The sequence below is a fragment of the Mytilus edulis genome, chromosome 10 (assembly GCF_963676685.1).
Source record: "Mytilus edulis chromosome 10, xbMytEdul2.2, whole genome shotgun sequence".
NCBI classification, from domain to species: Eukaryota; Metazoa; Mollusca; class Bivalvia; order Mytilida; family Mytilidae; genus Mytilus; species Mytilus edulis.
Window position 1 is genome coordinate 27,488,207 of NC_092353.1, and position 26,690 is coordinate 27,514,896.

At 30.8% G+C, this 26,690-nt stretch overlaps 1 protein-coding gene across 3 annotated transcripts in view; it reads left to right on the plus strand.

Moving 5' to 3' along the window:
• Nucleotides 1-26,690, plus strand: part of LOC139490779 (inositol polyphosphate 5-phosphatase OCRL-like) — a 51,426-nt gene that overhangs the window by 14,115 nt on the left and 10,621 nt on the right. Inside the window, exons 6-20 of one of the 3 annotated variants that reach the window (XM_071277769.1) lie at nucleotides 505-642; nucleotides 5,410-5,620; nucleotides 7,166-7,330; nucleotides 7,753-7,854; nucleotides 8,499-8,613; nucleotides 9,488-9,604; nucleotides 10,182-10,289; nucleotides 11,402-11,472; nucleotides 13,169-13,280; nucleotides 17,517-17,626; nucleotides 22,954-23,089; nucleotides 24,865-24,975; nucleotides 25,704-25,772; nucleotides 26,061-26,157; nucleotides 26,365-26,499. In XM_071277769.1, the coding sequence (XP_071133870.1) occupies nucleotides 505-642; nucleotides 5,410-5,620; nucleotides 7,166-7,330; nucleotides 7,753-7,854; nucleotides 8,499-8,613; nucleotides 9,488-9,604; nucleotides 10,182-10,289; nucleotides 11,402-11,472; nucleotides 13,169-13,280; nucleotides 17,517-17,626; nucleotides 22,954-23,089; nucleotides 24,865-24,975; nucleotides 25,704-25,772; nucleotides 26,061-26,157; nucleotides 26,365-26,499 (1,797 nt within the window). The remainder of the gene's footprint in view (nucleotides 1-504; nucleotides 643-5,409; nucleotides 5,621-7,165; nucleotides 7,331-7,752; nucleotides 7,855-8,498; nucleotides 8,614-9,487; nucleotides 9,605-10,181; nucleotides 10,290-11,401; nucleotides 11,473-13,168; nucleotides 13,281-17,516; nucleotides 17,627-22,953; nucleotides 23,090-24,864; nucleotides 24,976-25,703; nucleotides 25,773-26,060; nucleotides 26,158-26,364; nucleotides 26,500-26,690) is intronic. The other 2 variants (XM_071277770.1, XM_071277771.1) reach the window with 2 other exon arrangements.

A 26,690-nucleotide genomic window follows, 5' to 3' on the forward strand; every position in this document is an offset into this window, starting at 1 on the left:
AGTATCATGTTTCGTAGATTGTTAAATTTCATGATACATATTGAAAGACTTAGCATTTTAGTCAGTAATAGTCATTAAAACAGGCTAGGCATCTTAATGTGTAAATTCCTATTTTTTTCTCACAAAAAAGACAATTGTGTATTTTTATCTTCATTTACTTTAAATAGTCAAATTATAAATGCATTATAAATGTGATGTACCTCAAAGCATTACCTTTGATTTTGAATGTAATAATTGATGGGTTATCCAAAAACAAAGGCTCACTTTGACAGAAATCACGCCAGTTTATCTAGTCTATCATTTTGTTTAGAATAAATTCATTTTTTTTTCATCAGAGAAGTCTCTGTCACATTTATGAAAAGAAAGAGTTATACATTTTAAACCATCTATATAGTCCCTTATATTATTTTTAAGCTTTTAAGTGCATTTCAAATATTTATAAGCTTTGACAAACACGATAATAGTATATTTATTTTATGTTTTGTATTGATTGTTCAATTTCAGTGTATTCTAACATAGTAGCATTTGGTAATCCTCCAACTTTTGCTTGGTTAGAGAATTACAATAGACAAAACGACAATCCATTTGCCAAGGATGTGTTTGATCCCTTTGTAAAAAATAACCAAATGAAAAAGGCAGAAGGTTTGTCAATGTTGTGGTGTGTGTAGTCACTCTGGCTTCTACTAACTAGAGTTATTGCCCTTTACTTTTTTCTTGGTTGTTTGGCTTTCACTATCATGCATCTATAGGGTTATTCCATGTTTATTAGAATAATTTATAAAGTTGTATTTAATGAGGCTGTTTTAATATATCATTTAGCATATATGTATGGCCATCATCGCTTCAAATTATTGCATATTGTTAAAAAGAGTGACATCTTGATTGGTTTTAAAAAAAATTCTATTTGTACTTTTATTTCAAAATGAATGTTACTTACTAACTACACATTTGTTTGTAATGATGTATATTCACTTAATCTAATATTACAAAATCTATTGTCTCAAATTAATAGACTAGAGTTAGTACAAAATTATAAGGAGTTCTTGGTTTATGAAATGCCTAATTTTAGCGTCATCCAAAGACAGATGGTTTCCAGATAATAACTTTAGTATAAGTAAATAGAAATCAGTAAAGTTTTAAGACAAGGTTTATAACCACTAAAGAAAGATTGGGATTGATTTTCGAGGTTATGGTCCCAACTGTTTAGGAATTAGGGGCAACAAAAGGGGCCTTAATGAGCATTTTTGTAGTTTCCAGGCAATAATCTCTCTGAAATTATACCACAAGTTTCCATACTACAAAGGGATGGTTAGGATTTACTTTGGGGGTTATGGCTCAAACCATTTAGTAATTAGGGGGAAAAACAAGTTTTTTTCTGGTTAAAGGACAATTGAGACAATTTAAAAGCAGTGTAAGGGAGGTAATCCAAAGGGGGTCAATTCGCATCAGTATAGTGTATTGCACAAAAGCAAAAGAAATTAATATAAATTTAAAATTATATAACCAATTTGAAGTTCTTTCACTACGGATAGTCTGTATGGGTCAAATTCAGTTACAATCCAAATTCCGACCTGTATCATGCATGAATACTGTGTCAATTTTGGCCTCAACTTTTCAGGGTTGGACATCTGCCATTGTATCCAGCTGCGCTCAGCCAAGCAATTTATTATCTGTTTAATTTAAAAAGTCCTTAATAAAAACTATTTCAGGTTTATACATACCTAGTTTAATCACAATATTGCAAAGTGAGAAAAACCTGAACAAGTATTTTAGAGGTAACAAACCTTAATCATTGTGGGAAATATCAGGTTTAATGCTTCCTTCAAAATTTAGTTTACAAATGCTATACATTGTAATACATGTATATTCCTTCAATATTTAATAGCTTGCATAATAATTTTATTAAATGATTTAACGTTTCCTAATCAGCTTTTGTTTTTCCGTATTTTTAATTTACAAGAACATTGGGAGATCTTTCTGTTTGCAGTTTACCCAGTATAAATTGATTTTATTTTTAAATGCTAAATATGCTTTGATATGCATTAGTTTTCACTTATTTTACAATGTTACTGTATAAATTTGTTTATATCTGATGTATTTATAAAAGATAAGAGTAAAGGAGCATGGATATACTATGGATTCATAATTGTTTGTAGGGTACCAATTTTGTGTGGAAAATTATGAACTTAAGTGTTTGTTGAAGTATCAATTTTTAAAGACTTTGACAAACCCATGAAATAAAATATTCATGAACATACAATTTTTCTTCGATCTGTGAAAATTGGTACCCATGAAATTATAAGAATAAGCAATAATATTGTGTTTGTTTCAGTCAAATAATTTGGAATAACCCTATCTAAGCTAATAAATTCTGTTTATAATGGTGTCAGTCTTAGGTTTCTCTTAGAATTCTTAAAATATATACCTTGATTTTGTTTGCTAACTTGGAAAATGCTTATTTTTATAATATATAGCAGGATTTGAAATAGGAAAATATGTGCAACCTGATTCTTGATATTAAGAGACAAGAGTGTTACACTCTCAGTAAGATTAAATATCTCAACTCTTGCAAAAAATCCAGGGTGGCTCTACAAAAAAAATCTTAGTCTGCACAACTTGCCAATATTTTCTGGTTGTTTTCAAAACTTTCCTATCTTTGAGAACGAACCATTTTTCAAGCCAATTAGACTGGTTTAGTGCATCTAGTGTTTCTAGCCCTGAACATGCATGAAATAGTTCCACCTCTCATCACTTATAACCAATGGATCACCACCAACAACAATTTTTTTCAAATTCATCCCTTTTGAGTGTAGTAATGCATACTGAAATATGTTTCATTAACTCATTCGCCCCCAAGACATTTTTGGAAAATAAGGCATTTTATAATCAGGCAAATTATATGCAAATGAGCAAACTCCTGATGCTGTAACTGATGCTTATCTATTAAACTACTTATTGGGATTTGGGGGCGGATGGCATGGGTTGGGGGTAGGGTGGGAGGTTGAATATTTTCTCGTGGGTTTAAACCCACCCCCAGTGAAAAATGGTAATTTTCCGTCTATTTTCCGATTTCAAAACGACCTTGAGAGGTGAACACTGACAAGACTGTTTTTTTGTCATTCAAGTATTACCCTATAGTTACAGTAGTCCATTCATGCTAGCTGGGAGTATATTGGACTTCAGTGTCTTGCTTGGGAATTATTATTGTCAAGTCAAGTCTGCCTAAATGTCCATTTTTATGGATTTTTGACAAAATGGTGACCTAGATTTTACAGACTAGATTCCTATTGGCCATATTATACCTCGTTGTGTTCCTATACCACTTATGCATGCATATATGATAATAGTTTTTACCAACAGTTACTTCCAGTTACGTAGTGGCCATCAAAAGATGCCCACCCCCACCTGATTTTGGCTACTTTTTGTGTTTTTACGATTTTGAACTCTTAAACGGCTTTCAAAGTGCCAAATTTTCATGAACAGACATCTGAGAAGAGTTGATGGACCATGAACTGCTTGGTTGAAGTCCCTGCTATCATGACAGTTCAGTTGGGGCAGTTCAAAAAAAGTATGGAGGGTCATACGGGCCATCAAATAATGGTTGTCGCCATCACGCCTACAGGCGGGATTGGGGGTTAAAGGGTTAAGGGGGCTCGCGGGTCTAAATCAAATTTTTTTCTTAATATAGGATTTCGCTACATTTTTTTACAAATGAACTTTAACTTATACTTACAGTAATAGAAAAATAAAATTAAAAAATGGGGTCACCGTTCATTTACGATCACAATCTGCCTTTGAAAGAACCATTCACTTATGTAAAAGTACTTTTTTTCTGTTGAACTAATAGGAGAAAAATAGGTAATATCGAAATAAAAAAAGAACTTAATTACAGAAATCGCTAAAATTTTACAATAGTTTAGTTTTAGTACAGCTTATTTGAAAATAATAATAAAAATATAGGTCACCAATGACTTAAAAAAGATATTTCAATTTTAATGCCAAAAAAAATGACATTTTTGCACCAAAGGGAGATAATTTGGAACTTTTTATAATGATACATACATTTTAAAAGTCATCTGGGGCCAAAACAAATTGATTTTTTTAATGATTTTTGTACCATACGAAGTAACAACTAATAAAGTAATAAATAAATTTGTTATGAAAAAACAAATGTTTATTTTTTTTCTGAAATTTTTATACCCTCGAGCCTCCTTAATATTTTAGATAAGTAAAACTTAAAATCTGACATCTTTTTCTTGGAATCTGTTGTCTTACTAAACAGCTAATTTGTTTTGCCTTCTGCCTTTGCAATTAATATTAATATCTTTTATTGTTGTAATTAATTGAAATATTTTAACTATTGTTTTCAGGATGCAGATCTTCTGTAGCACATACTAATACCTTTTCCCCTAAAGCCCATACCTTCAGTTCAATGTTTAGTGTTGCCTCAGGTAATCATTGTAATGGGGAAATGTCCTTTCCCAAAACAGTTAGATTTCTTTTTAAACAAGAATTACAATTTATTTGAAAATTTAAGGATTTTGTTTGCTATTTACTTTTTTGTTTCAATTATTTTCAGCATGAGACAGACAAAAAAAAAATCTGTTATTTAGTCTCATTTGCACTTCAGCTGTTCCAAAGAGATACTGTACTGGTATTTATAACTAAAAGCAGAATAGTGTCAACTTTTCTATTCATATTTAGCCACAGATATTCAAACAATGAAGTAAATCATATGTAATGATTATAGGCTTTTGAATTTCATTTTTACCCATTTAATTTTGAACAGCTGAGGTGCAAGCGAGCGTATTTCCATTTGATTGGAAAACATTGAAGAAAATTGAGTTGTAGATTTACACTGAAGTCCTCTTTAATCATTACTAACTGTAAATTCAGAAATTATTTAGAGGTTTTAAATAATGCTAATAATGGTACTTGATGAGTATCACAATAATAAGAACTTGATATCAGATACATTACCTGAATGCAGATTTTCCTGAAAACTTTAAATCTTTCATCTAACTTTTTTGGTTAGAATTGCAATAATAAACACACATAAACAGTTCTGAATTTCTGAATTTACAGGAATTGACATTTGTTTTTGTAGTTGGTTTTAAAACTATATGAAATAGGCTAGATTGATACATACTTGCCACAAAATTCACTTGTAAAAGATTTTACTAATCCTTTATCATGTTTATCATGTTAATATCTGCTTTAGACAAATGTATTGTGTTTTGTAAAACTTTTTACTTTTTCAATTATATTTTATGTTCAAGTTACACAGAAGAAATATTGTTTAAAGCTTCATATATCCAAGACATTCATAATAAATTTCCTGTGAAATAGCTTTTAAAAAATGTAAAAATATATAAATGTTAGTTATATATGCTATTAACTCCTTTTAAGCACTGACAAAGCCTCCTAGTTTACCAGTAGCGCCACCTAGGAGGATGAGAGCTGTACATATTAGAAATGGACAGAGTTTGCCTCCTCCTGTACCCGACAGACCAAGGAACATGAAGGAGCCGATTTCACAGAGAATTACAGACCTGTCAGAGTTGGATCCCCTGAGAAAGGCGGCCAGTAAACAGTCCTTAGATGAGTTAGATATTGATGAGTATGTTATTCTTCATTCTAGGGGCACCTCTCACATTTAGTTTTGAAAGATCATCATCTGGTGGAATACAAAACAAAAATAGTGTTAAGACGCAAACTTATCATTGATGCTAGAAGTATTCCACAAATAAAAAAAACTAGAATGAAACTTGAAATACTAATAATAATGTAACGAAAACCGAGCGGTCAGGCTTTGATGTTAAACTATAAATGTGTAATCCTTAGTGTTTTGCTATAAGAATATGTTTTATAACATGGATAAGTATATATGAACTGAAGTTATAACTGGCGACCCTTCTTTGGTAGCGTGGTTCTCTGGTATCGTGGTACTTTGTGGTATTCCGGTAGATCTACAGTTGGTTCTGTATAGGTTTTGTGGTACGTTGTAGTATTCTGATAGATCTTAGTTTGGTTCCGTTTAGGTTTTTGTAAGAATAACAGACTCGTTAAATAAAAATCAACTTGTATTTACTTTAAGATGTATTAAATATCAACAATGGTTATGCGTACACATATTAAATAATTTCACAGTATTCTAGTCTAACAAATAAATACCACACTTTATTAGAATATCGCAAAGAAAATGGATAGCGGAAATATTAATATATTCCGAAAGTCTACTAACTATAGTTTGGTAATCGGCAAATGGTAAGTCGAATTCAATGTTAAAAGACAACGTTTCTCTCGAAAAGTTATTCTCTAAATACAACTTGTTATGGAACGAACAAGCCCACATAAATGGTCTGGTTATTACTTAGTCTGGTAAATGGTTTCGGTACATGTATATTTAAATCGCTTGGAATTAGCGTGTGTTACTTGCCCAGGGTAAAGTCGTACTGAAGCCTTTTTGGCTTACTCCACTGTATTTATACTTTGGTAGACCATTACCAAAATGGTTTAACATTTACCATTTCGGCTTACCATTTCCGCTTACCATTTACCTAAATTACCAAACCCAGAGCCGACGTCATAGAAAAATTAGGTTATGACGTCATTGGTGTACTTAAAATGAAGTAAACAATTCACAGCTGTTCCGATAGTAAAAAACATGGACGTTAAGAATAATAAAAAGTTAACAATGTTTACACAAAGTTGTACAAGAAATATAAAATAAACACAGTCATTTAACGGTAAGGTTTTAACAACATCATCACACAATTTTAGGGAAAACAAGTTCCATTTCAAGGAACCCCCATTTTGTTACAATAATATCACAAAATATGATTACTTAATTATTTTCTTTCTAAGATTTAGATTTTTTATTTTAATCAATTCAATTTTGATCTTCTCATTCTTATTATCACTTTTTGTAATATGGCAAAGTGATGTGATTTCATAAAAAAAAATCAAAAACATACAGGTCACATGTAATAAGGGAATACAAATACAGTGATAAAAAAAATTACAATTAGAGGGGAACAACTTAAAAATTGCTATTGATTGAAGAAATGTGTTTTAACCTGGTGTATATAAATAAATTAATGAAAAAAATGTTTAATAATACCTCCCACATTTGTATTAGTAATTGTTGACTTTATTTTGATAGCTTTGGTGGAAGTAGTGAATTTCCAGATGTCCAGAAAATGTTGGGACTGGGTTCCTCAGAACCTTCAACTGAATCTGGTGCTAAACCAGTCAGTGCTAGAGAGACAATAGTCAAATACATGATGAATGAAAGGGAGGTTGAGTTTACAGATATATCAAAATTAAAGTAAGTTTATACAGAAAATATCTATAAAGTATATTTCTGAATAGCATGTTCTAATTTTGATTTTAAATATGACGTTTACTGTAGCAATGACCTCTTCCATAGTCACAAGTTTTTTGTTGAGGTTCTTGTTTACCTACTATGTAGACCAAGAAGGTCCATTTTATAATTTCTTAGATCATCTATCAAAACTTTGTTTCATGAAATGTTATACAGTCTTTAAAGTTTAAGTTATATTTATTCTACTTGGTCTGTCCATTGAATTACTACAACCTTAACTACTATATACTAAATAATATTTACTGAGTCAGATATTTTTTATATCATGCAGATAATTTTCTTGTACAGAAATTCTCTTCCAGTATTCATTGCTTTGTTATGCAAAACATTTTGATGCCTTATCTGAACTATTTTCTATTTTACAGAATATTTGTTGGAACTTGGAATACAAATGGCCAGTCCCCGCCAATATCGATAGCTCAGTGGTTACAAGTAGACCTAGAACCTCCAGATATTTATGCTATAGGGTAGGCACATTTAATGTGGAGCATTTGTTACATTTTTGTTGCAATTTTCGTAGGGACTAATAAACAGATCTGAATAATGCATATCAATCTTCATATTGGTAAGCTATTCCCTGTGTGAAAAATCGCAATCTAATTAAAATTAAATCTGCGCTCTGACATATAAACAACGACGAGCAAGTGCAGAGATTTAATTTTAATTAGATTGGAAACTTTGTTTTAGATCTATTACTTATCTACTTCCTGTTTCCAAGATACATGTTTGTTCATTACATTAACACATATATAAAACAATTAATTGCATTTTCCTAATAAGTGATCTATGTGAGTGTGTATTTAGTGCAGTAACCTGAAGTTTGCTTACTGGAAAATCAGAAATTAATGCATTTATTTAAAAATGCCCAAAAAGGCCAGTTAAATTATTGCAATTTCAGAAAACTCTGCATACATATATAAGTATATAAGTGTATCAGATATCAGAATGTGAGTTCCTTTTATTGTAATACCCAACCAGTTGCATCATGCACATTATTATAAATGAAGGCCTTGCAAAATTTCCAAATTTACAGTTTTTGGTAGGTTGACCACGAATTCTTTATCACTTATTCTAAACATAGTTATAAACTGGTATTTAATTTTTTTGACAGGTTTCAAGAGCTTGATTTGAGCAATCAAGCATATATATTTAGTGATTCGGCAAAAGAAAATGAATGGCAACATGCTGTAAAGAGTTGTTTACATCCAAAAGGAAGATATAGAAAGGTATATCAGCTATATAAATTCTTAACTGTGTCACAAGAGTATAAATTATTTCATGTGTTACCAGAGTAAGTATTCTTTGCTGTGTCATCATAGTGTAATTTTTTTCCTGTGTCACCAGAGTATAGTCTTTCCTGTGTCATTGTAATAAGAATCATAGATTGTTACATACATTGAAATTTGAATCCTGGTTTGTTAAACACATTGTTATTAGAGTCCTGGATTGTTTCACAAATTACAATTAGAATCCAAGATTATTAAACACATTGTAATGAGATTTCTAACTTGTTAAACACACTGCAATAAGAATCCTGGATGGTAACACATTGTAATAAGAATCCTGTAATATTGTAACACATATTGTAATTAGAATCCTAGTTACACACATTGCAATAAGAATCCTGGTGTGTTACAAACATTGCAATTAGAATCCTAGTTTGTTACACACATAGCAATAAGAATCCTGGTTTGTTACACACATTGCAATAAGAATCCTAGTTTGTTACACACATTGCAAAAATAATCCTGGTTTGTTACACATATAACATTTATAAGACTGGATAATTAAACACATTGTAATAAGAATCCTAGATTGTTACACACATTGCAATTAGAATTCTGGTTTGTTAAACACATTGTAATTAGAATCCTTGTCTGTTACACACATTGTAATAAGAATCCTAGATTGTAATACACATTGTAATAAGAATCCTGGATTGTTATACACATTGTAATTAGAATCCTGGATTGTTATACACATTGTATTTAGAATCCTGGTTTGTTATACACATTGTAATTATAATCCTGGGTTGATACAGACATTGTAATTAGAATCCTAGTTTGTTACACAAATAGTTATTGATTGTTTTTATTGTAGGTTAAATTAGTGAGATTGATTGGAGTTATGCTGATAGTATATGTTAATGAAAAGCATTCAAATAAAGTACATTTTATAGATTCTGACACTGTAGCTACTGGCATTATGGGAATTATGGTAAGGCAAACATGTTTTTTTTTATAGGTACAAATAGGAAAATAAGGAGATGTGGTATGATTGCCAATGAGACAACAGTAGGCAACCGTACAGCATTCGACAATGAGATAAACCCATACCAAATATCATGGGCATTTAAAGGCCAAACATGAAAAGTTTGAAACAATTCAATTGTGAATTGAGAAAACTAGCAGCATATTTATAAACACATATGTCAGACTTGAAATAACCTCAACCAATAAGTATCTGGCTCCTGACTTGAGACAGGCACATATAGAATGGGGGGTGGGGGGAAGAAGGGGGAGGGCTGTGAAAACATATTTGAAGGGACCTCCGTTCCCTAACATGGGACAATGAACACATGAATAAACCATTCAAACCAATAAATTACAAATTGAAAACAAATACAGAAGCAGCAAGAAAAGTCAACCACTGAATTACAGGCTCCTGTGATATGTTTTAATGTAAATAAATATATTAATTGTAATGATTTTATCTAAATTAGGGATATAGGTTTTTTGAAGGTAAGAATATTCATGAAATTATATCTGAAACTAAATGACTCTCTATTTTGTAGGGGAATAAAGGTGGTGTTGGAGTACGTTTTACCATAGAAAGTACCTCTATATGTTTTCTATGTTCACATCTAGCTGCTCACCAGGATGAATTAGAACGAAGAAATCAGGTGGGATATTCTTTACTTTCAGTATATTTTACAGAAAGTAAAAATACATGTATTTGTATCTACAATTGATATTTATATTTTGAAGACTTTGAAACACTCAAGGAAGTCAATTTTACAAAGAGTTTGTCTGTTCTATATTGGAAACAGTGTAGTCTCCCCTTGCCCCTTCCTGTCATAAATGCAAAACATCAGATTTTTCTTCCCTGATAATTTGAAAATTTTGTTCAATCTAATGTTATATGAAATAAGAAGATGTGAGATGATTGCTAATTAGACAACTTCCCAATAGAGATGAAACGAAGTAATGTGGATTCATTATTATTTGTGGGATCACAATTTTTGAAGTTTTCATTGGTACAAATGAACTATGAAATTTAAATGTTCAACAAATCACAAATTTGCTATTGGGTTGTATACAGACTTGGAAGTAACCACGAAATAAATAAAAAACAATAAAAATGCAAGATTTCCAAGATCCATGAAAATAGAATAAATAAATCCACATTAGATATTAGCAACTACAGTTCTCATACAGTACCAACATCAATACAGTATATACCATGCTATAATAAAATTAACGTTACCAATTTTCTTGCACCAGATGCGCATTTCGACAATACATGTCTCTTCAGTGATGCTTGTGGCCAAAATATTTGAAATCCAAAGCTTATATAAAAGATGAAGAGCTATAATCCAAAAGGTCAAAATAGTATAGCCAAATCCGTGAAAGGAATCAAGAGCTTTGCATGAGGGAGATACATTCCTTAATTTATAATAATTTCTATCAAAGACCCTGAGATGACAAAATGTCAAACAATTCAAAAGAGAAAACTAATGTCCTGGTTTATGATTAAAAGCAACAAGGGAAAACCACCAATTTATAGATTTGTTCTTGAACATTTATTCAATTGGCGAAGGTAAGCAAATGCTGTTGAAATTATATTCCTTATATAATGAGGATTTTCAATTATATGTGAAACTCTGATCCACTTCTGACATACTTAATAATTTTAGATCTGGGGATGCTTTTGTATGGTTATATCTATTCTCATCACACGGAAACTGAAAGAAATAAAACATGTTTAATTTAATATATATTTTGTTTATTGTAGGATTATCGAGACATATCATCTAAGATGCGATTTAAACAGTTTGTCCCTCCATTAACTATTGATGAGCATGAGTAAGTATTGTCATTTAAATGCTCTTAAGAAAATTAAAGATGTTAGAAGTCCTTTGGATCTTTGGTTCTAGATAAGTTGTAGCTCCTCTTAAAGGAATAATGTTATCAATTTTTATACCCCACGCAACGAAGTTGCGGAGGATATAATGTTTTTGACCCGTCCGTCCGTCCGTCCGTCAGTCCGTCCGTCAGTCTGTCCGTCAGTCCGTCAGTCCTGTTTCTTGTCATTGCAACTCCTCTCAAACCACACAACAGAATTTCACGAAACCTTTTCAGATAATAAGGACATACTATGTAGTTGTGCATATTGACGGGAAATTGCGATTCAATTTTTTTTCTAGGAGTTACGCCCCTTTGAACTTATTTACTTTAATGTACTACTGCAACAGTTTGTCATCGCAACTCCTCTCAAACCACACAACAGAATTTCACGAAACCTTTTCAGATAATAAGGACATACTATGTAGTTGTGCATATTGACGGGTAATTGCGATTCAATTTTTTTTCTAGGAGTTACGCCCCTTTGAACTTATTTACTTTAATGTACTACTGCAACAGTTTGTCATCGCAACTCCTCTCAAACCACACAACAGAATTTCACGAAACCTTTTCAGATAATAAGGACATACTATGTAGTTGTGCATATCGACGGGAAATTGCGATTCAATTTTTTTTCTAGGAGTTACGCCCCTTTGAACTTATTTACTTTAATGTACTACTGCAACAGTTTGTCATCGCAACTCCTCTCAAACCACACAACAGAATTACATGAAACTTTGTAGATAATAAGGACATACTATGTAGATGTGCATATCAACAGGAAATTACGGTTCAATTTTTTTTCTAGGAGTTATGCCCCTTTGAACTTATTTGCTTCAATGTACTTCTGCAACAGTTTGTCATCTCAACTCCTCTGAAAACACACAACAGAATTTCATGAAATTTTGTAGATAATAAGGACATACTATGTATATTGACAGGAAATTATTATTCAATATTTTTCCTTATACAATTTTTTTTTCTTATACTTATTTAATTTCTCCAATGACAATGTGGGGACGTGGGGTATGTGAGCGTGCTCACTAAGGTTCTTTAATTATTTTGAGAGAAAAGATGTGTAAGAATGATCATAATAGTTGCCCTAAATTGTCTCTAAAAATGTAGAATATAATATAAGTTATTTCCCTTTATTTGGCAAAGGTAGTTCAGGATAGTGACAACAAGGCAAAATTACCTGAAACTTTACAGAATTGATGATACCCTCAATAAACAATTTCATTTAATATATAAAAGGGGGCAAACAAGTTGGTAGTTCCAATATGGGACTGAAATTTTTATCTCTGGAACCAAAATACCAGTGTTAACTAATAGACATTGACACATTTTCTTATTTAGTTTTAACCCAAGAACCAATGGTTTGGAATAAACTGGATTGATGATTTTGAGACATCTACAAACAGTCTTTGTTTAATGTTTAATTACTGCCAACAGTAATGGTAGCATTCTTGTCAAGTAGTTCACATTAAAACTCAATTAAAACTATAATTTCAACTTCTTTTATGAAATAACAAGGAAAATAGGATGAAAAATATGACAGAAAATGCAATAAAAGAACATACTTGTGAATCAATATTACATAATACACATTAAATAAAGTTGACAATACAGACTTGTTTATACTGTTATTATTTTTCAGGTTAGTTTTCTGGCTCGGTGATTTAAACTATAGACTAAATGATTTAGACATAGATACAGTAAAATCAATGATCAAGAATTCCAAGTTAAAAGATCTGATGTCTTATGACCAGGTATAGGCTATATATATTATATATATAAAAATACAGCTTTATGATTGTGTTACAAAGTTCTTTTAACAGACAACAGTCAAGCAATTAAGTTCATATTTTGTGAAAATAGAGATATAAGATATTACTGTTATTGGTTAAGATGAGAAATGATTTGATTTTTAGCTCACCTGGCCTAAAAGGCCATGTGAGCTTTTCTTATCACTTGGCGTCCGTCGTCGTCGTCGTCGTCGTCGTCGTCGTCGTCTCTCGTCGTTAACAATTTTTCCAACATCTTCTCCTCTGAAACTACTGAATGGATTTGAATGAAACTTAGCATGATTGTTCCTTAGAGTATCCTGCACAAAGTGTGTGCTTCGATTTTTGATCCGTCAAAAAACATGGCCGCCGTTACTTAAAATAGAACATAGGGGTCAAATGCAGTTTTTGGCTTATATCTCAAAAACGAAAGCATTTAGAGCAAATCTGACATGGGGTTAAAATGTTCATTAGGTCAAGATCTATCAGCCCTAAAATTTTCAGATGAATCAAACAAACCATTGTTGGGTTGCTGCCACTTAATTAGTAATTTTAATGAAATTTTGCAGTTTTTGGTCATTATCTTGAATATTATTATAGATAAAGATAAACTGTAAACAGCAAAAATGATCAGCAAAGTAAGATCTACAAATAAGTTAATATGACCAAAATTGTCAATTGACCCCTTAAGGGGTTATTGTCCTTTAATGACAATTTTTCACAATTTGTTCATCATATTTGCTAACTTTAAAAAATCTTCTCCTCTGAAACTACTGAATGGATTTGGATGAAACTTAGCATGATTGTTCCTTAGATTATCCTGCACAAAGTGTGTGATTAGATTTTTGATCCGTCAAAAAACATGGCTGCCGTTACTTAAAATAGAACATAGGGGTCAAATGCAGTTTTTGGCTTATATCTCAAAAACGAAAGCATTTAGAGCAAATCTGACATGGGGTTAAAATGTTCATTAGGTCAAGATCTATCAGCCCTGAAATTTTCAGATGAATCAAACAAACCATTGTTGGGTTGCTGCCACTTAATTAGTAATTTTAAGGAAATATTGCAGTTTTTGGTCATTATCTTGAATATTATTATAGATAAAGATAAACTGTAAACAGCAAAAATGATCAGCAAAGTAAGATCTACAAATAAGTTAATATGACCAAAATTGTCAATTGACCCCTTAAGGGGTTATTGTCCTTTAATGACAATTTTTCACAATTTGTTCATCATATTTGCTAACTTTAAAAAATCTTCTCCTCTGAAACTACTGAATGGATTTGGATGAAACTTAGCATGATTGTTCCTTAGATTATCCTGCACAAAATGTGTGCTTAGATTTTTGATCCGTCAAAAAACATGGCTGCCGTTACTTAAAATAGAACATAGGGGTCAAATGCAGTTTTTGGCTTATATCTCAAAAACGAAAGCATTTAGAGCAAATCTGACATGGGGTTAAAATGTTCATTAGGTCAAGATCTATCAGCCCTGAAATTTTCAGATGAATCAAACAAACCATTGTTGGGTTGCTGCCACTTAATTAGTAATTTTAAGGAAATATTGCAGTTTTTGGTCATTATCTTGAATATTATTATAGATAAAGATAAACTGTAAACAGCAAAAATGATCAGCAAAGTAAGATCTACAAATAAGTTAATATGATCAAAATTGTCAATTGACCCCTTAAGGGGTTATTGTCCTTTAATGACAATTTTTCACAATTTGTTCATCATATTTGCTAACTTTAAAAAATCTTCTCCTCTGAAACTACTGAATGGATTTGGATGAAACTTAGCATGATTGTTCCTTAGATCCTGCACAAAATGTGTGCTTAGATTTTTGATCCGTCAAAAAACATGGCCGCCGTTACTTAAAATAGAACATAGGGGTCAAATGCAGTTTTTGGCTTATATCTCAAAAACCATTGTTGGGTTGCTGCCACTTAATTAGTAATTTTAAGGAAATATTGCAGTTTTTGGTCATTATCTTGAATATTATTATAGATAAAGATAAACTGTAAACAGCAAAAATGATCAGCAAAGTAAGATCTACAAATAAGTCAATTTGACCAAAATTGTCAATTGACCTCTTAAGGAGTTATTGCCCTTTAAAGACTTTTTTCACAATTTGTTCATCATGTTGACTTACTTTAAAAAATCTTCTTTTCTGAAACTGCTGTATCAATTTCAGCCAAACTTAGGCTGAATGAGTTTCAGAGTATCTAGTATAAATTTTATATTTCATTTCCTTGTATGTCAAGAAACATAGCTCCTATGGCTAAAATAGAACATAGGAGAAAATGATTTTTTTTTTGGCTTTTGAAGAGAATAGGACGATTTAAAGAACATTTAAATAAATTGAAAAGCCAAAATAATCATTGATGAGAGATTAAACAAAAAAAATTCAGGTGAGCGATTCAGGCTCTTGAGAGCCTCTTGTTTTTTTACAAATGCAAATACTTCCATATAACAAATAGTAACTGTTATACTTTTATTGTAAAGATTGCCTCTCTAAGTTATACTATCTCGTTACCAGCTACAAAGTTTATTAGAGAAGAAACATTAAGGATAACATAAATTCATAATTTAAATATGAAAAATAAAATAAATGTCTATACTGTAAAGAGATGAACTTTCACAGAGTTTACATTTCAGGATTTCAAAAATAACAAACCAATTTGTGAGATTTTATTTTCACATATATCATGTCCTTAATTATGAATTTTCATAAGATACTATTATAAAATAAGCGAAAAATAGAAGAAAGAAAAAAATTATCTTAAACAGAATGTCTCAAAACATCAAAGCCAGTGTAAAATGAATCATTCTCGAAATCAAGTAATGTGAAACAAAAGTTTTGACATTAAGGAGGTTCGCGGGTCCAAATCAAAATTTTATTCTGACATAGGATTTCGCTATATTTTTCTATAAATGAACTTTATCTTATACTTAATAGAAAAATGAAATAAAAAGGATGGGGTCACCGTTCATTTACGCTCACAATCTGCCTTCGAAAGAAGCATACATTTTTGTAAAGTTACTTTTTTTCTGTTGAACTATTAGGAGAAAAAAAGGTAATATCGAAATAAAATAAGAACTTAATTACAGAAATCGCTTAAATTTTACAAAAGATTAGTTTAAGTAAAGCTTTTTTGAAAAAAACAATAAAAAATATAGGTCACCGATGAGTTAAAAAAGATATTTCAAGTTTAATACCAAAAAATGGCATTTTTGCACCAAAGGGAGATAATTTGGAGCTTTTTTGAATGATATATGCATTTTAAAAGTCATCTGGGGCCAACACAAAATTTTTTTGTTGAATGATTATTGTACCATATGATGAAGTAACAATTAATAAAGGTAATACATAAAATTCGTAATGAAAAATAACTGTTTTATTTTTTTCCGAAATTTTTATACCCGCAAGCCCCTTCGCAAGCCTCCTTAAAGGGGCTTGCAGGTATAAAAAAAAAAATTCTAATATAGGATTTCTTTTTTTTTCCTATAAATAAACTTTATCCTATACCTAATATAAATATAAAATAAAAATATTGGGTCCTTTTTTTCTTTTGAACTAATAGGAGAAAAAAAGGCTGAATTTTTTGTACCCTTGAGCCTCCTTAACTTTGAAACCGGTAGAAAGAAACTTTGGTATGATTTCCAATTATGCAGTTTTCCTTTTTTTATTACCAACATTTTAAAATATTGAATCCCTGAAACAGGTGTTATGATATGATCTGTAGTGGCTGGAAATAACCAATGAAAGAAAATGCTCACCCCCAAAGGCTTTTGTGATACAGCTGCTTTTGAATAATAGTTCTAGATTTGGTCAAATCTGTGATTAAATCAATGAAGCAAAACATAGTAATCCTACATTCCTCCAAAGTTGTCAACAGTTAGGTTTAGTTTGTGGTTAAAGTTTATATAAACAAAAGTTACTTGGTTAAAGTATAACTGAGTTTTATGAAACTAGGATACAATGATAGTATCTAGTGCCAAATTTTGAAAACTTTTTATTTTGCTGTAACTTCCTAATTAATGGTGTTTTTTTTGGTTGTAATTACCAAATACAACAAAGGGTAAAGTTTATTAGACATCAATAACAATTTTCCACTTTCTTTTACTTACATGAAGCTTTTACACCAACCTTTTGTGGAAAATTATAAAAAAATATATACAAATCATCAAAGAAATGTAATCATGTATTTTGTTTTTCCAGCTTCATAGGCAGTTAGGAAGAACAGAGGTGTTTAAAGGTTACTCTGAAGCTGAAGTAACATTTCAGCCCACATATAAATATGACATAAATAGTGACGACTGGGATTCCAGGTGGGTACATAGAATTGCTAAGCTGTCATTTAATCTAATAAGTACTCATTATCAGGTTGTCTGCATATTGATATTGTAAAATATCAGAAAGGAGCCACAATAGGAAGCCCTGTAATTGCCTCTTTGAAGTGTTTTCTTTGTTTCACTGGCAAAATGGAGAGACTTGATAAGTTCGGATCAAACTTATCAATTTCGGTTCAAACATTATGAGGTGGCTGATACATGTATGTCCGAGTCAAAGTTATTAAGGGTGGGACAACCTATTTGACATCACAAAGCTGTGATATGCAATTTTATGAAGAGCTGAGCAGAGTTATATAGACAGTGGGATAGCCGATAATACCAAATATTGATTTATATTCCCCTGTTTTGATAAAGAGGAGGAGTTTGTAGTTATATTCATGTTCCTGCAAGTTTTAATCAACTAAGCTTCACTTAAATAATTAACTTGGGCATGATAAAGCCTGAATACTTGAGACATATTTAGTGGTTTACTGGCATAAATTATTTTGATGCTATGATTAACTATGAAGAAGCAGAGGATGATATAGTAACAGTGGTCATTTGTATGTGTTAAAGCCTCATTCCATTGCCACTGCTTTGTACATCTTCTGCAAACTTAAATATCTCAATCACTTAAAAGTTTTGGAATAAAGGAGTCTTTGAGACAGAGACAGGATGATAGTTTTACAATATGAGGCTAAACTGAAGTTAAAGACCTAGGTCAACCTGTGTCAACGAGCTGTTGGCCTAATGATTTGTTCTGCCTTCTTTTCTTTTATTGCAGAAATCATGCTTGAATTATTTAAAAATCTATTACCTTTATTACCTTTTATTGGCATAATGTGAAAATTTGTTGCAGATTGATTACCTGAAATAGAGTGCACAAGTTTTTCATTGAATCTTTTAAAGAAATTGTATGAATATTTTTATGTAAATAGAAATGTAAACAATGATATGTATACTCCTCCATCTGCATCTTTTGTGGGTGTGAAATCTTTTATTTTAAGTTCACGAATGTTTTCATGACCTGTTCTCACAGAATACAACATCAAATCAACATGAGAACTTTTTCCTGAGGTTATACTTTTTTATTTAAAAGTTTCATACAATTTCTTTAATTGTGACCAGGGGGTAATGATTAATTTATGGTCTTTTGTGGTTGCTTATGACACTTTGTTGGAATCTTTGATATTAGTTTCATGAGCAATATCCCTACCACTATGAAAATTAGATAAGTGTCTGCTGATACCATGTCTGATTAAAAATAAATTAGTCTTCTTTAACATTTCACTGTTTTCTGTACAAGCCTCAGGATAAAATCTAAACAAAATACTGTCCAATTAAATGATAGGCAAATTCTTGACTCTTCAGATAGATTTTTCTCTTGTTGATAAGATTGAAATGATTTAACCCAAAACTTGTTTGTCAAGTATTTTTAGAGAACTTTTGTATAAATATCTTCTTAATTTCCTAAATTTTCAACAATGAAAAGTGTTTTTGAGTAGCTGCTTCTGCTAATCCTGTCATACTTTGTTGCAGAAAACTAAACTGGTGTCTTGAGTGTAATAAATTTATGAGGAAAGCACTGACTGGTTCATATTCATTCCGTCTTCCATTAAAAATAGATTGTTTTATACATCCATTAAATAGCTCATACGAGTTCCCTGTTTTTATATTCAGGTGCATGAATACTGTTCCAACTTTTATGTAAAGTTTGTGTTTCAGCAGCCTAGTTTACAAACTACAATATTTAAGTATTTGTAGATATACAAATCATACAAACATTATAATGACGTAAACCTTTTAGATCTTCTGGCCGAAAGGGCCAATGTGAGCTTCTACCAAAGTATGTTGTCCTCATATGTTCATTAACTAGTATAAAGATCATCTTCTTTAATAAAAACCTAGCCGCAATTACTATGAGGGTATCTAACAGGTCAGGTGACATTTTGATGAACTTGTCAATTGTCTTTATAGAGGAATTAATGCCCTAAAGTGATGGTTTTAATACATTTTCACAGAAAAAATGAAAAGCAATACTGGTTCAACAAAATTTTATGGATATTATTAACGAATAATGTTAAAATCTAAAATGTTAAAGATGATGTTTATGGATGATATGGGCTCTTTAGAGGCTGTAGTTGAAATATTAGGGTTTGTCAGGTTTACGGAACATTGAAATGTAATAGTTCCAGTTGGGATTGATGACAGGTCACATATTCTTATTAAATAAAGAATTTGGTAAAATCATTAAATATTAAACTTTGAGCATTTAAGCAATAGATTTTAATGTGGCAATATAAAGATTAAATATAAGTATGCCCAGAGGAGCTTATTATATTTAGACAAATAAGAGGAAACATGAAAATTGTTGATACACTGTGGATTCACTGCTATTCGTGGAATACCTATTTTCATTGATTTTGTGGTTACAGATGAAATGAATGTTCAACTAAGTACAAATTTTCTAAAGGCTTGTTTGTAGTCCTTGATAAAACCATGAAATAAACTATCCACAAACATACAAAGTTTCATCATTCCACGAAAATAGGTTCCCAGAAAATACTAATGAATCCATAGTAAATTTTCTCTCAAGTGTTTTTGATAGAATAATTAAAAACACTCAAAAATGTATGACCTTGTAAATGGTACAGGTGGCTGTGCTAATTTGATACTTTCCTGTGTTAATGGGAAAACTGATTGTTTAGTAAAATGATTATTTCCTTTATCATTGACTTTTAATAAGTAACGTCGTCCCCCCTTTTTCATTCCATTGATTGATAACATTTGATTTTGTCAGTTTATATGGATGGTGTCTTTTTGTATTCATGGAATTCAGTATTTTTTTGCAGACATTAATTTAGCTGTAAATCTTTTGGTTTTGCTCATACAATAAATTCCTTTTTCTTATTGATAAACCTTGTTCACCATTATGACATATTATATATTATTCTTGGTCATGCAATGCAAAGTCAATATCATTTAAACCAGTTCAAATTCCAATCCCTAAACTACGTATGTTGAATACTTTTATTTGTCCTCACATGAAATACTAGTACATCAATGAATTCTTTCATAGGGTCATACAAAAACTTAGCATATTTTGTTCCTTTTTGTGAGTAATCGAAGATATCTTGTTCCCCTCCCTTAAAACTTATATATTCTAAATTCCATGACAGTCATAGGTGTAGGGAGAATACAAGTTTAAGCCCAGGTCCCACTAGTTATATGTTTGATATTGTTTTCCGTGATATTTTGTACAGTATTGTGATGAATTGCAGTTTGATTAATTTATCAAACCTGTGCAAAAGTTATTTCCCTTGTTTGAATTAAAATTTTATGATTCATGAATTAATTGACAATTCTAGATTTTTAAAATTGTCAACCAAAAAGATAAAAATGTTTGTGTTTTGTAGAAAAAAATAAGAACTGTCTTAGTATTTGCTAATTTTAAAACATCTGATACGAACAAGCACACTATCCAAGAAGAAGCCATCCTGACTCCTGAATGTGTATTATAATGTTGTATAAAAGTACAGGGATTACCTACCATGTGAGACCCTTATGGGTAATTACCCCCCCCCCCTTCCCCCTCCCCCCACTGCCCCACTACCTAGTAGTAATGCAGGGATTTGGGGAAACCCTAATAGGTACTCTAGCTAATTTAGAGCCCTGTTAGAAGTAGTTTATATATCTACATACAACAGAGTTTCAAAATGCAGCCAAAGTACCAGGTTTTTATACTCTAGACGTGACAAGTTTTATTACCCTGGTTTTAGTAAATATTGCCTAACTAAGTTTTTGAAATTCTAGATTTTATGTACTAAATGTATATATCCCTCATGTTTTACCTCAAATATTTGTAAGTGATTTATAAAAATGGAAAGTTTTGATGATTTCCTGTGATTTACATTTATTTTAAGTAGACTAGGAAGTATTGTTTATAAATATATATTTTTTCATGATAAAATGAAATGAAACAATAAATCTATAACATAGCCAAACCAAATACCAGTACTTAAGGTCAGTTCATGCTTACAGCTTATATGTAATATTATACAGATTTTTGTAATGCTATTCTCTACTGTATTATAGTGTATTAATATATGTATAAAAGATTTCATAGAAAGTTGGATTATAAAAAACAGAACAAAAAGAATAATTTAGATATTTATTCTGTAATTGGAAATATGTATTTCTATATTTGGTGAATAATTATGTCATACCACAGGAATATGATCTATGGTGTTAAATTCTGATATTGAACGATCTCATAGAGAAAATGTAGTTCATTAGAAAACTTGATAATATTTACTTTAAAAATTAAGAGTAACTATGGATAAATAAAATAATAAATAGATAATTTCACTAGGTCACTATCAAAACATATCATTGGACTTGGTTCAAGTAGCCTTGAAGATTTAAATGGAAACAATATCGTCCTGACATACATTTTATACATTATTGATCTTGGTCTAGTTCTGATTTCAATTGCTGTAATTTAATAGTAATTAAAATACTTCCTTCTCACTTTTTTCATATAAACAAGTAAAGTTCAACTCTAAATTCAACCTTTTAACAAATTTGCAAATGCCTGTGACACTTAGTAGCAGATACAGGTGTAGGAATAGCATAGAGGGTGTACACCCCTTGATTGTTTGTAAAGATACAACAAATGGAAGTTTTTAACCACGGGGGGGGTCTCAACATGGGATTTTGGGTACAGGTGTGCAGCTGGGATTTTAAAAACACCCCCCATTCATATATTGAATAATTGTGAAATCCCTACCTATACATATATTTCACAGCGAAATCATAACCCATTCATATATTTTTTACCCATTGATATATCACAATCGGTCAATTACTACCTATTGATATATTTCCTCGGTAAAATTGCACCCCATTGATATATTTGACGGATAAAAAAAGGGACCCATTCCAGCAGCACATATGTATATACCTTTATATAGGAAGAGACCCCCCGGTGTTTTTAACGACCTTGACTGGCCTTGCACGGTCGGTTTGTAAAGATGAAAATAGTGCTGAGCTTAAATAGGTGAAAGTTTTTTTGACATTTTATGGCCAAAAAAAAAAGAAGATTTATTTTCTGATCATTTTGTAAGTATTATTTTTATGCAGCATCTCCTTAAACCCTAATAACTATAAAATGAAATTATAAATTATAAATATATTTAATTTTTGTCAACTTTTCAACAATCTCTATAAATCCACTCAGATATTACTAAATTTACAGTTTCTTGTTGAGAGTTAAAGCCTTTTATTTTATTTGAATAATTCTGATTATTTTCTTCCATTTTCAGTGAAAAAAGTCGTCCTCCTGCCTGGTGTGATAGGATCCTGTATAAAGGAGGTGGTATAACCAGCCTGAAGTATCGTTACCATCCAGAATTAAAAATCAGTGACCACAAACCCGTCTCAGATCTATTTGATGTTGAGGTGGGTTTAAATTAATTTTGTTTCCCCCAAAAAGTAAAGTAGAAGCTTCCATGTACCAGAACAGGTGAATTAATCTCTAGAATGACAATTAATACATTAAAATCTGTTTGGAGATGTATTCCTTGGGCAAACAAAAACAAAATTGTTCAGAATAGTTCTTTTTACACCGTACATTAAACATTTTTTTACTGAAATTATTTTAAAAGCATAGATGTTAGGTAAGAAAGATAAACTGCTTTGGGAGCCTCTTTTATAAATAAACATTATCAAATGAAGATAATGCATAAAATAATATAGATAACATATTGTTTATCATTATTGCACTGTAATACCAGTCTTTTGTTGTATTATTTGAACTTACTATTTGTTTACTTTCATTCATAAATAATTCATGGAAACAATTTCTATTATGGGGTAGAAATCAGTTAAATTGTAAGTTAAATTTTGCATTATTTTCTAAGTTAGCAATTTTCTGAATGAAATTTAAAATACCAATAGTATTTGAATCATCTCCCTAAAAGAAGTCAACTTATTAAAGTTTGTGATGAGGTATAGAATCAGTACTATTAATAGATATGTACCGTAGTTGTTTTAGAAAATTCAAATCTTATTTTCATGGGGATTATAATCCGATTATTGAGCCCCACCTTCTTGTCCATTGACTTTGAAACTTTTGCATAGTTTACATGTTTAAGTTTGTAATTAGGTCAATGAGATACTTATTTATTAGATATGATGAAGAATACAGTTATAGCTTCATACAGTGTTGCCTTTTTATTTTCAACATTTGCACTTTTGAAAAAAAAGGTACATCTTTATTCCAAAGATATCTATTTAAAAATCAGTTTGATAAAAAGCCTGCCGTCAAAGCCTGCTGTCAAAGCCTGGTAATGTCTGTCAGTAGTTGTTACTGACATAGTGTATAGAGTTTTTGAAGGGTTTTTCATTTGCAGAAAGAAAAACTGTTCTAGATTTCTAAAAGATATAGAATTTCTTTCTTGAATGATGTTTTACTTTGCTTTTCTATTGCTAAACTTAATACTGAGATTTCTGTCAATGACATTTAATCCTTAGATATTTTGAACTTTTCTTCTTTGGATAATTTTCCATATTGTATTTATTGTAAACAAGAAGCTTTAAGGTGTGCAGACATTAATGAAAAATTCTATGCTGATAAAACAAATCTCAGTGTCAAATGCTAAGTTTTATGCTCCACCAACAATAGTGATAGTAGCAGGGGCATTATGTTTTCTGGTCTGTATGCCGTTTGTTTGTTCGTTCGTTCGTCAGGCCATCCCTCTGTCTGTCCCGCTTCAGGTTAAAATTTTTGGTCAACGTAGATTTTGATGAAGTTGAATTCCAATCAACTTGAAACTTAGTACACATGTTCCCTATGATATGATCTTTCTAATAGTAATGCCAAATTACAGTTTCACGGTCCACTGAACATAAAAAACGATAGTGCAAGTTGGGAATCCATGTACTATGGACACATTCTTTTTTTTTTTTTTTTTATCTCAAAGATAAAGTATTTTAAAAGAGTATGAGATAGTTTATTCCCAGAATTTTATCTAAATGAGTTTAATATAGATTTGACTCAATATCTGGTTGATTACAAAATATAGTCTTTCAGTATAGTTACTGTAAAAAAGTTGCAAGATTTACCTAGTATTTTATTATTTGAAAACTTAGAACTATCTATAGTGGATGTATATTGTTGTCAAGTCGGTAAAGTTGTAGAACATGTTATAATATCTATGTTACATCTTTTATAGGTGAGAGTGGTAGACGAAGAGAAATCTAGGAAAGTTTATGAAGATATAATGAAACAGTTAGACAGACTGGAGAATGATTATCTGCCTCAAGTTAAACTTGATAAAACAGAAGTAAGATATCATATATTTGGTATAAAAAGGTAGAATTGATCAGCAGGACAAGATTTACAAATAAGACAACATGACCAAAATAGTTGGGAAACCCCTTATACAAAAATGTATATGATGGACTTTCTTAGCATATTTTGTTCCTTTTGCGAAAGTACTTTAGATTGAGAGAAACTGTGCTTAATCTAGGTAAAATTTGTAAAGGGAAGATAATTGATTTTTTAACTCACAGTTTGTTATAGCTAGACAAAACAATTTTTGCATGTATTAATGGGGTGCATATTATACCTTGGAACCAAGCTGTGTTTGTTAAATTGCATTTTAAAATTTCTTTTCATATTCTTCTTCTTCTTCTTTCAGTAACTTTGTCCTGTGGTTAGGAGCACAGCAATTTCTTGATTATTCGCAGTGGGCTTATATAACACGGAGTTATATGGCTAAAATCACTTTGTTATTTCACAGTATAAAACGCAATTAAAAGACGATGGGTTTATATTACACGGACGATATTAAAAGTTATTCACTTTAATACTTCGTTAAAAATAGTATAAAATCTAAAATGTCACTGATTCACTTAATGACATTAGTCATAAAAAAATTCCAGAATGATTTGATATCTAGTCTTAAACTTGTTTGTTATGCTTTTTATTTGGCAAGATATTTTAAGATCTGCCGGGCAGTCACAACAACTATTTGTATTTAACATGCCCTAATACTATTTTTAATTTCAGATTATATTAAATGATGTCAAGTTTATAGACACCAAAGAAGACATATTAACAATAACAAATTCTGGTCAGGTTAGTTGTAATTTTTTTTTACCTAATTCTTTGATAAAGATACCCAAAACAGAAAATTTATTGAATATGAGTTTATAGAGCAAACTGAAAGATGGAAAATAATTTTTTTTTATGCTAATGTTTGTTTTCCTGTTCAACAATGATAATTTGTGTCCAGTATGGAAATGTATAAATAAGGATTTTTTGTTAAATTTGATAGTAATTACATATATAATTGAATTATTATTCTGTCAAACCCTTTAAAACTTTTAGAACAGTTTATACAGCAGTACTATGTTTATTTTGCAGGTTCCTGTAAATTTTGAATTTATACAGAAGCTTGATGAACCTAGTTATTGTAAACCATGGATGATGGCATCTCCATCTAAGGCTGTGATAACGCCAGGTGAGATTTTAAACAAACAAAGCTGTCTGTAACAGTTATATAAGACAGATATGACACTTAAGATTCAGGAACACATTACTCTTTTAAAATTTCGTTTATTTTCACATGTTGTTGCACCACTTTGGGTGAGTAGCAGTGCTGTTAAACTTCAAAACTCATTTTGAATCTCGCTCTTAACATGTTTAAACAAATGCATTTGTTTTGCAGGAAAAAGTTGTGAAATAAACATATCTGTGTATGTGGACAAGAAAAGTGCTGCTGTACTGAACAGTGGTGAAGATAAATTAGAGGACATACTTGTTCTACATTTAAATGGGGGAAAAGATTTCTTTATATCCTTTTGTGTCAACCATGTTATATAATGAAAAATTAGAAGATTTTGTATTGTTGCTGATGAGACAAACTACATCAGAGACTGAGTGGCATAGAAGTTAACAACTATAGGTAACTGCAGCCTTGAACAGTGAGCAAAACCCACACTGCTTAGTCAGTTTTAAAAGGTCATGAAATGACAAATGTAAAACAATTTAATC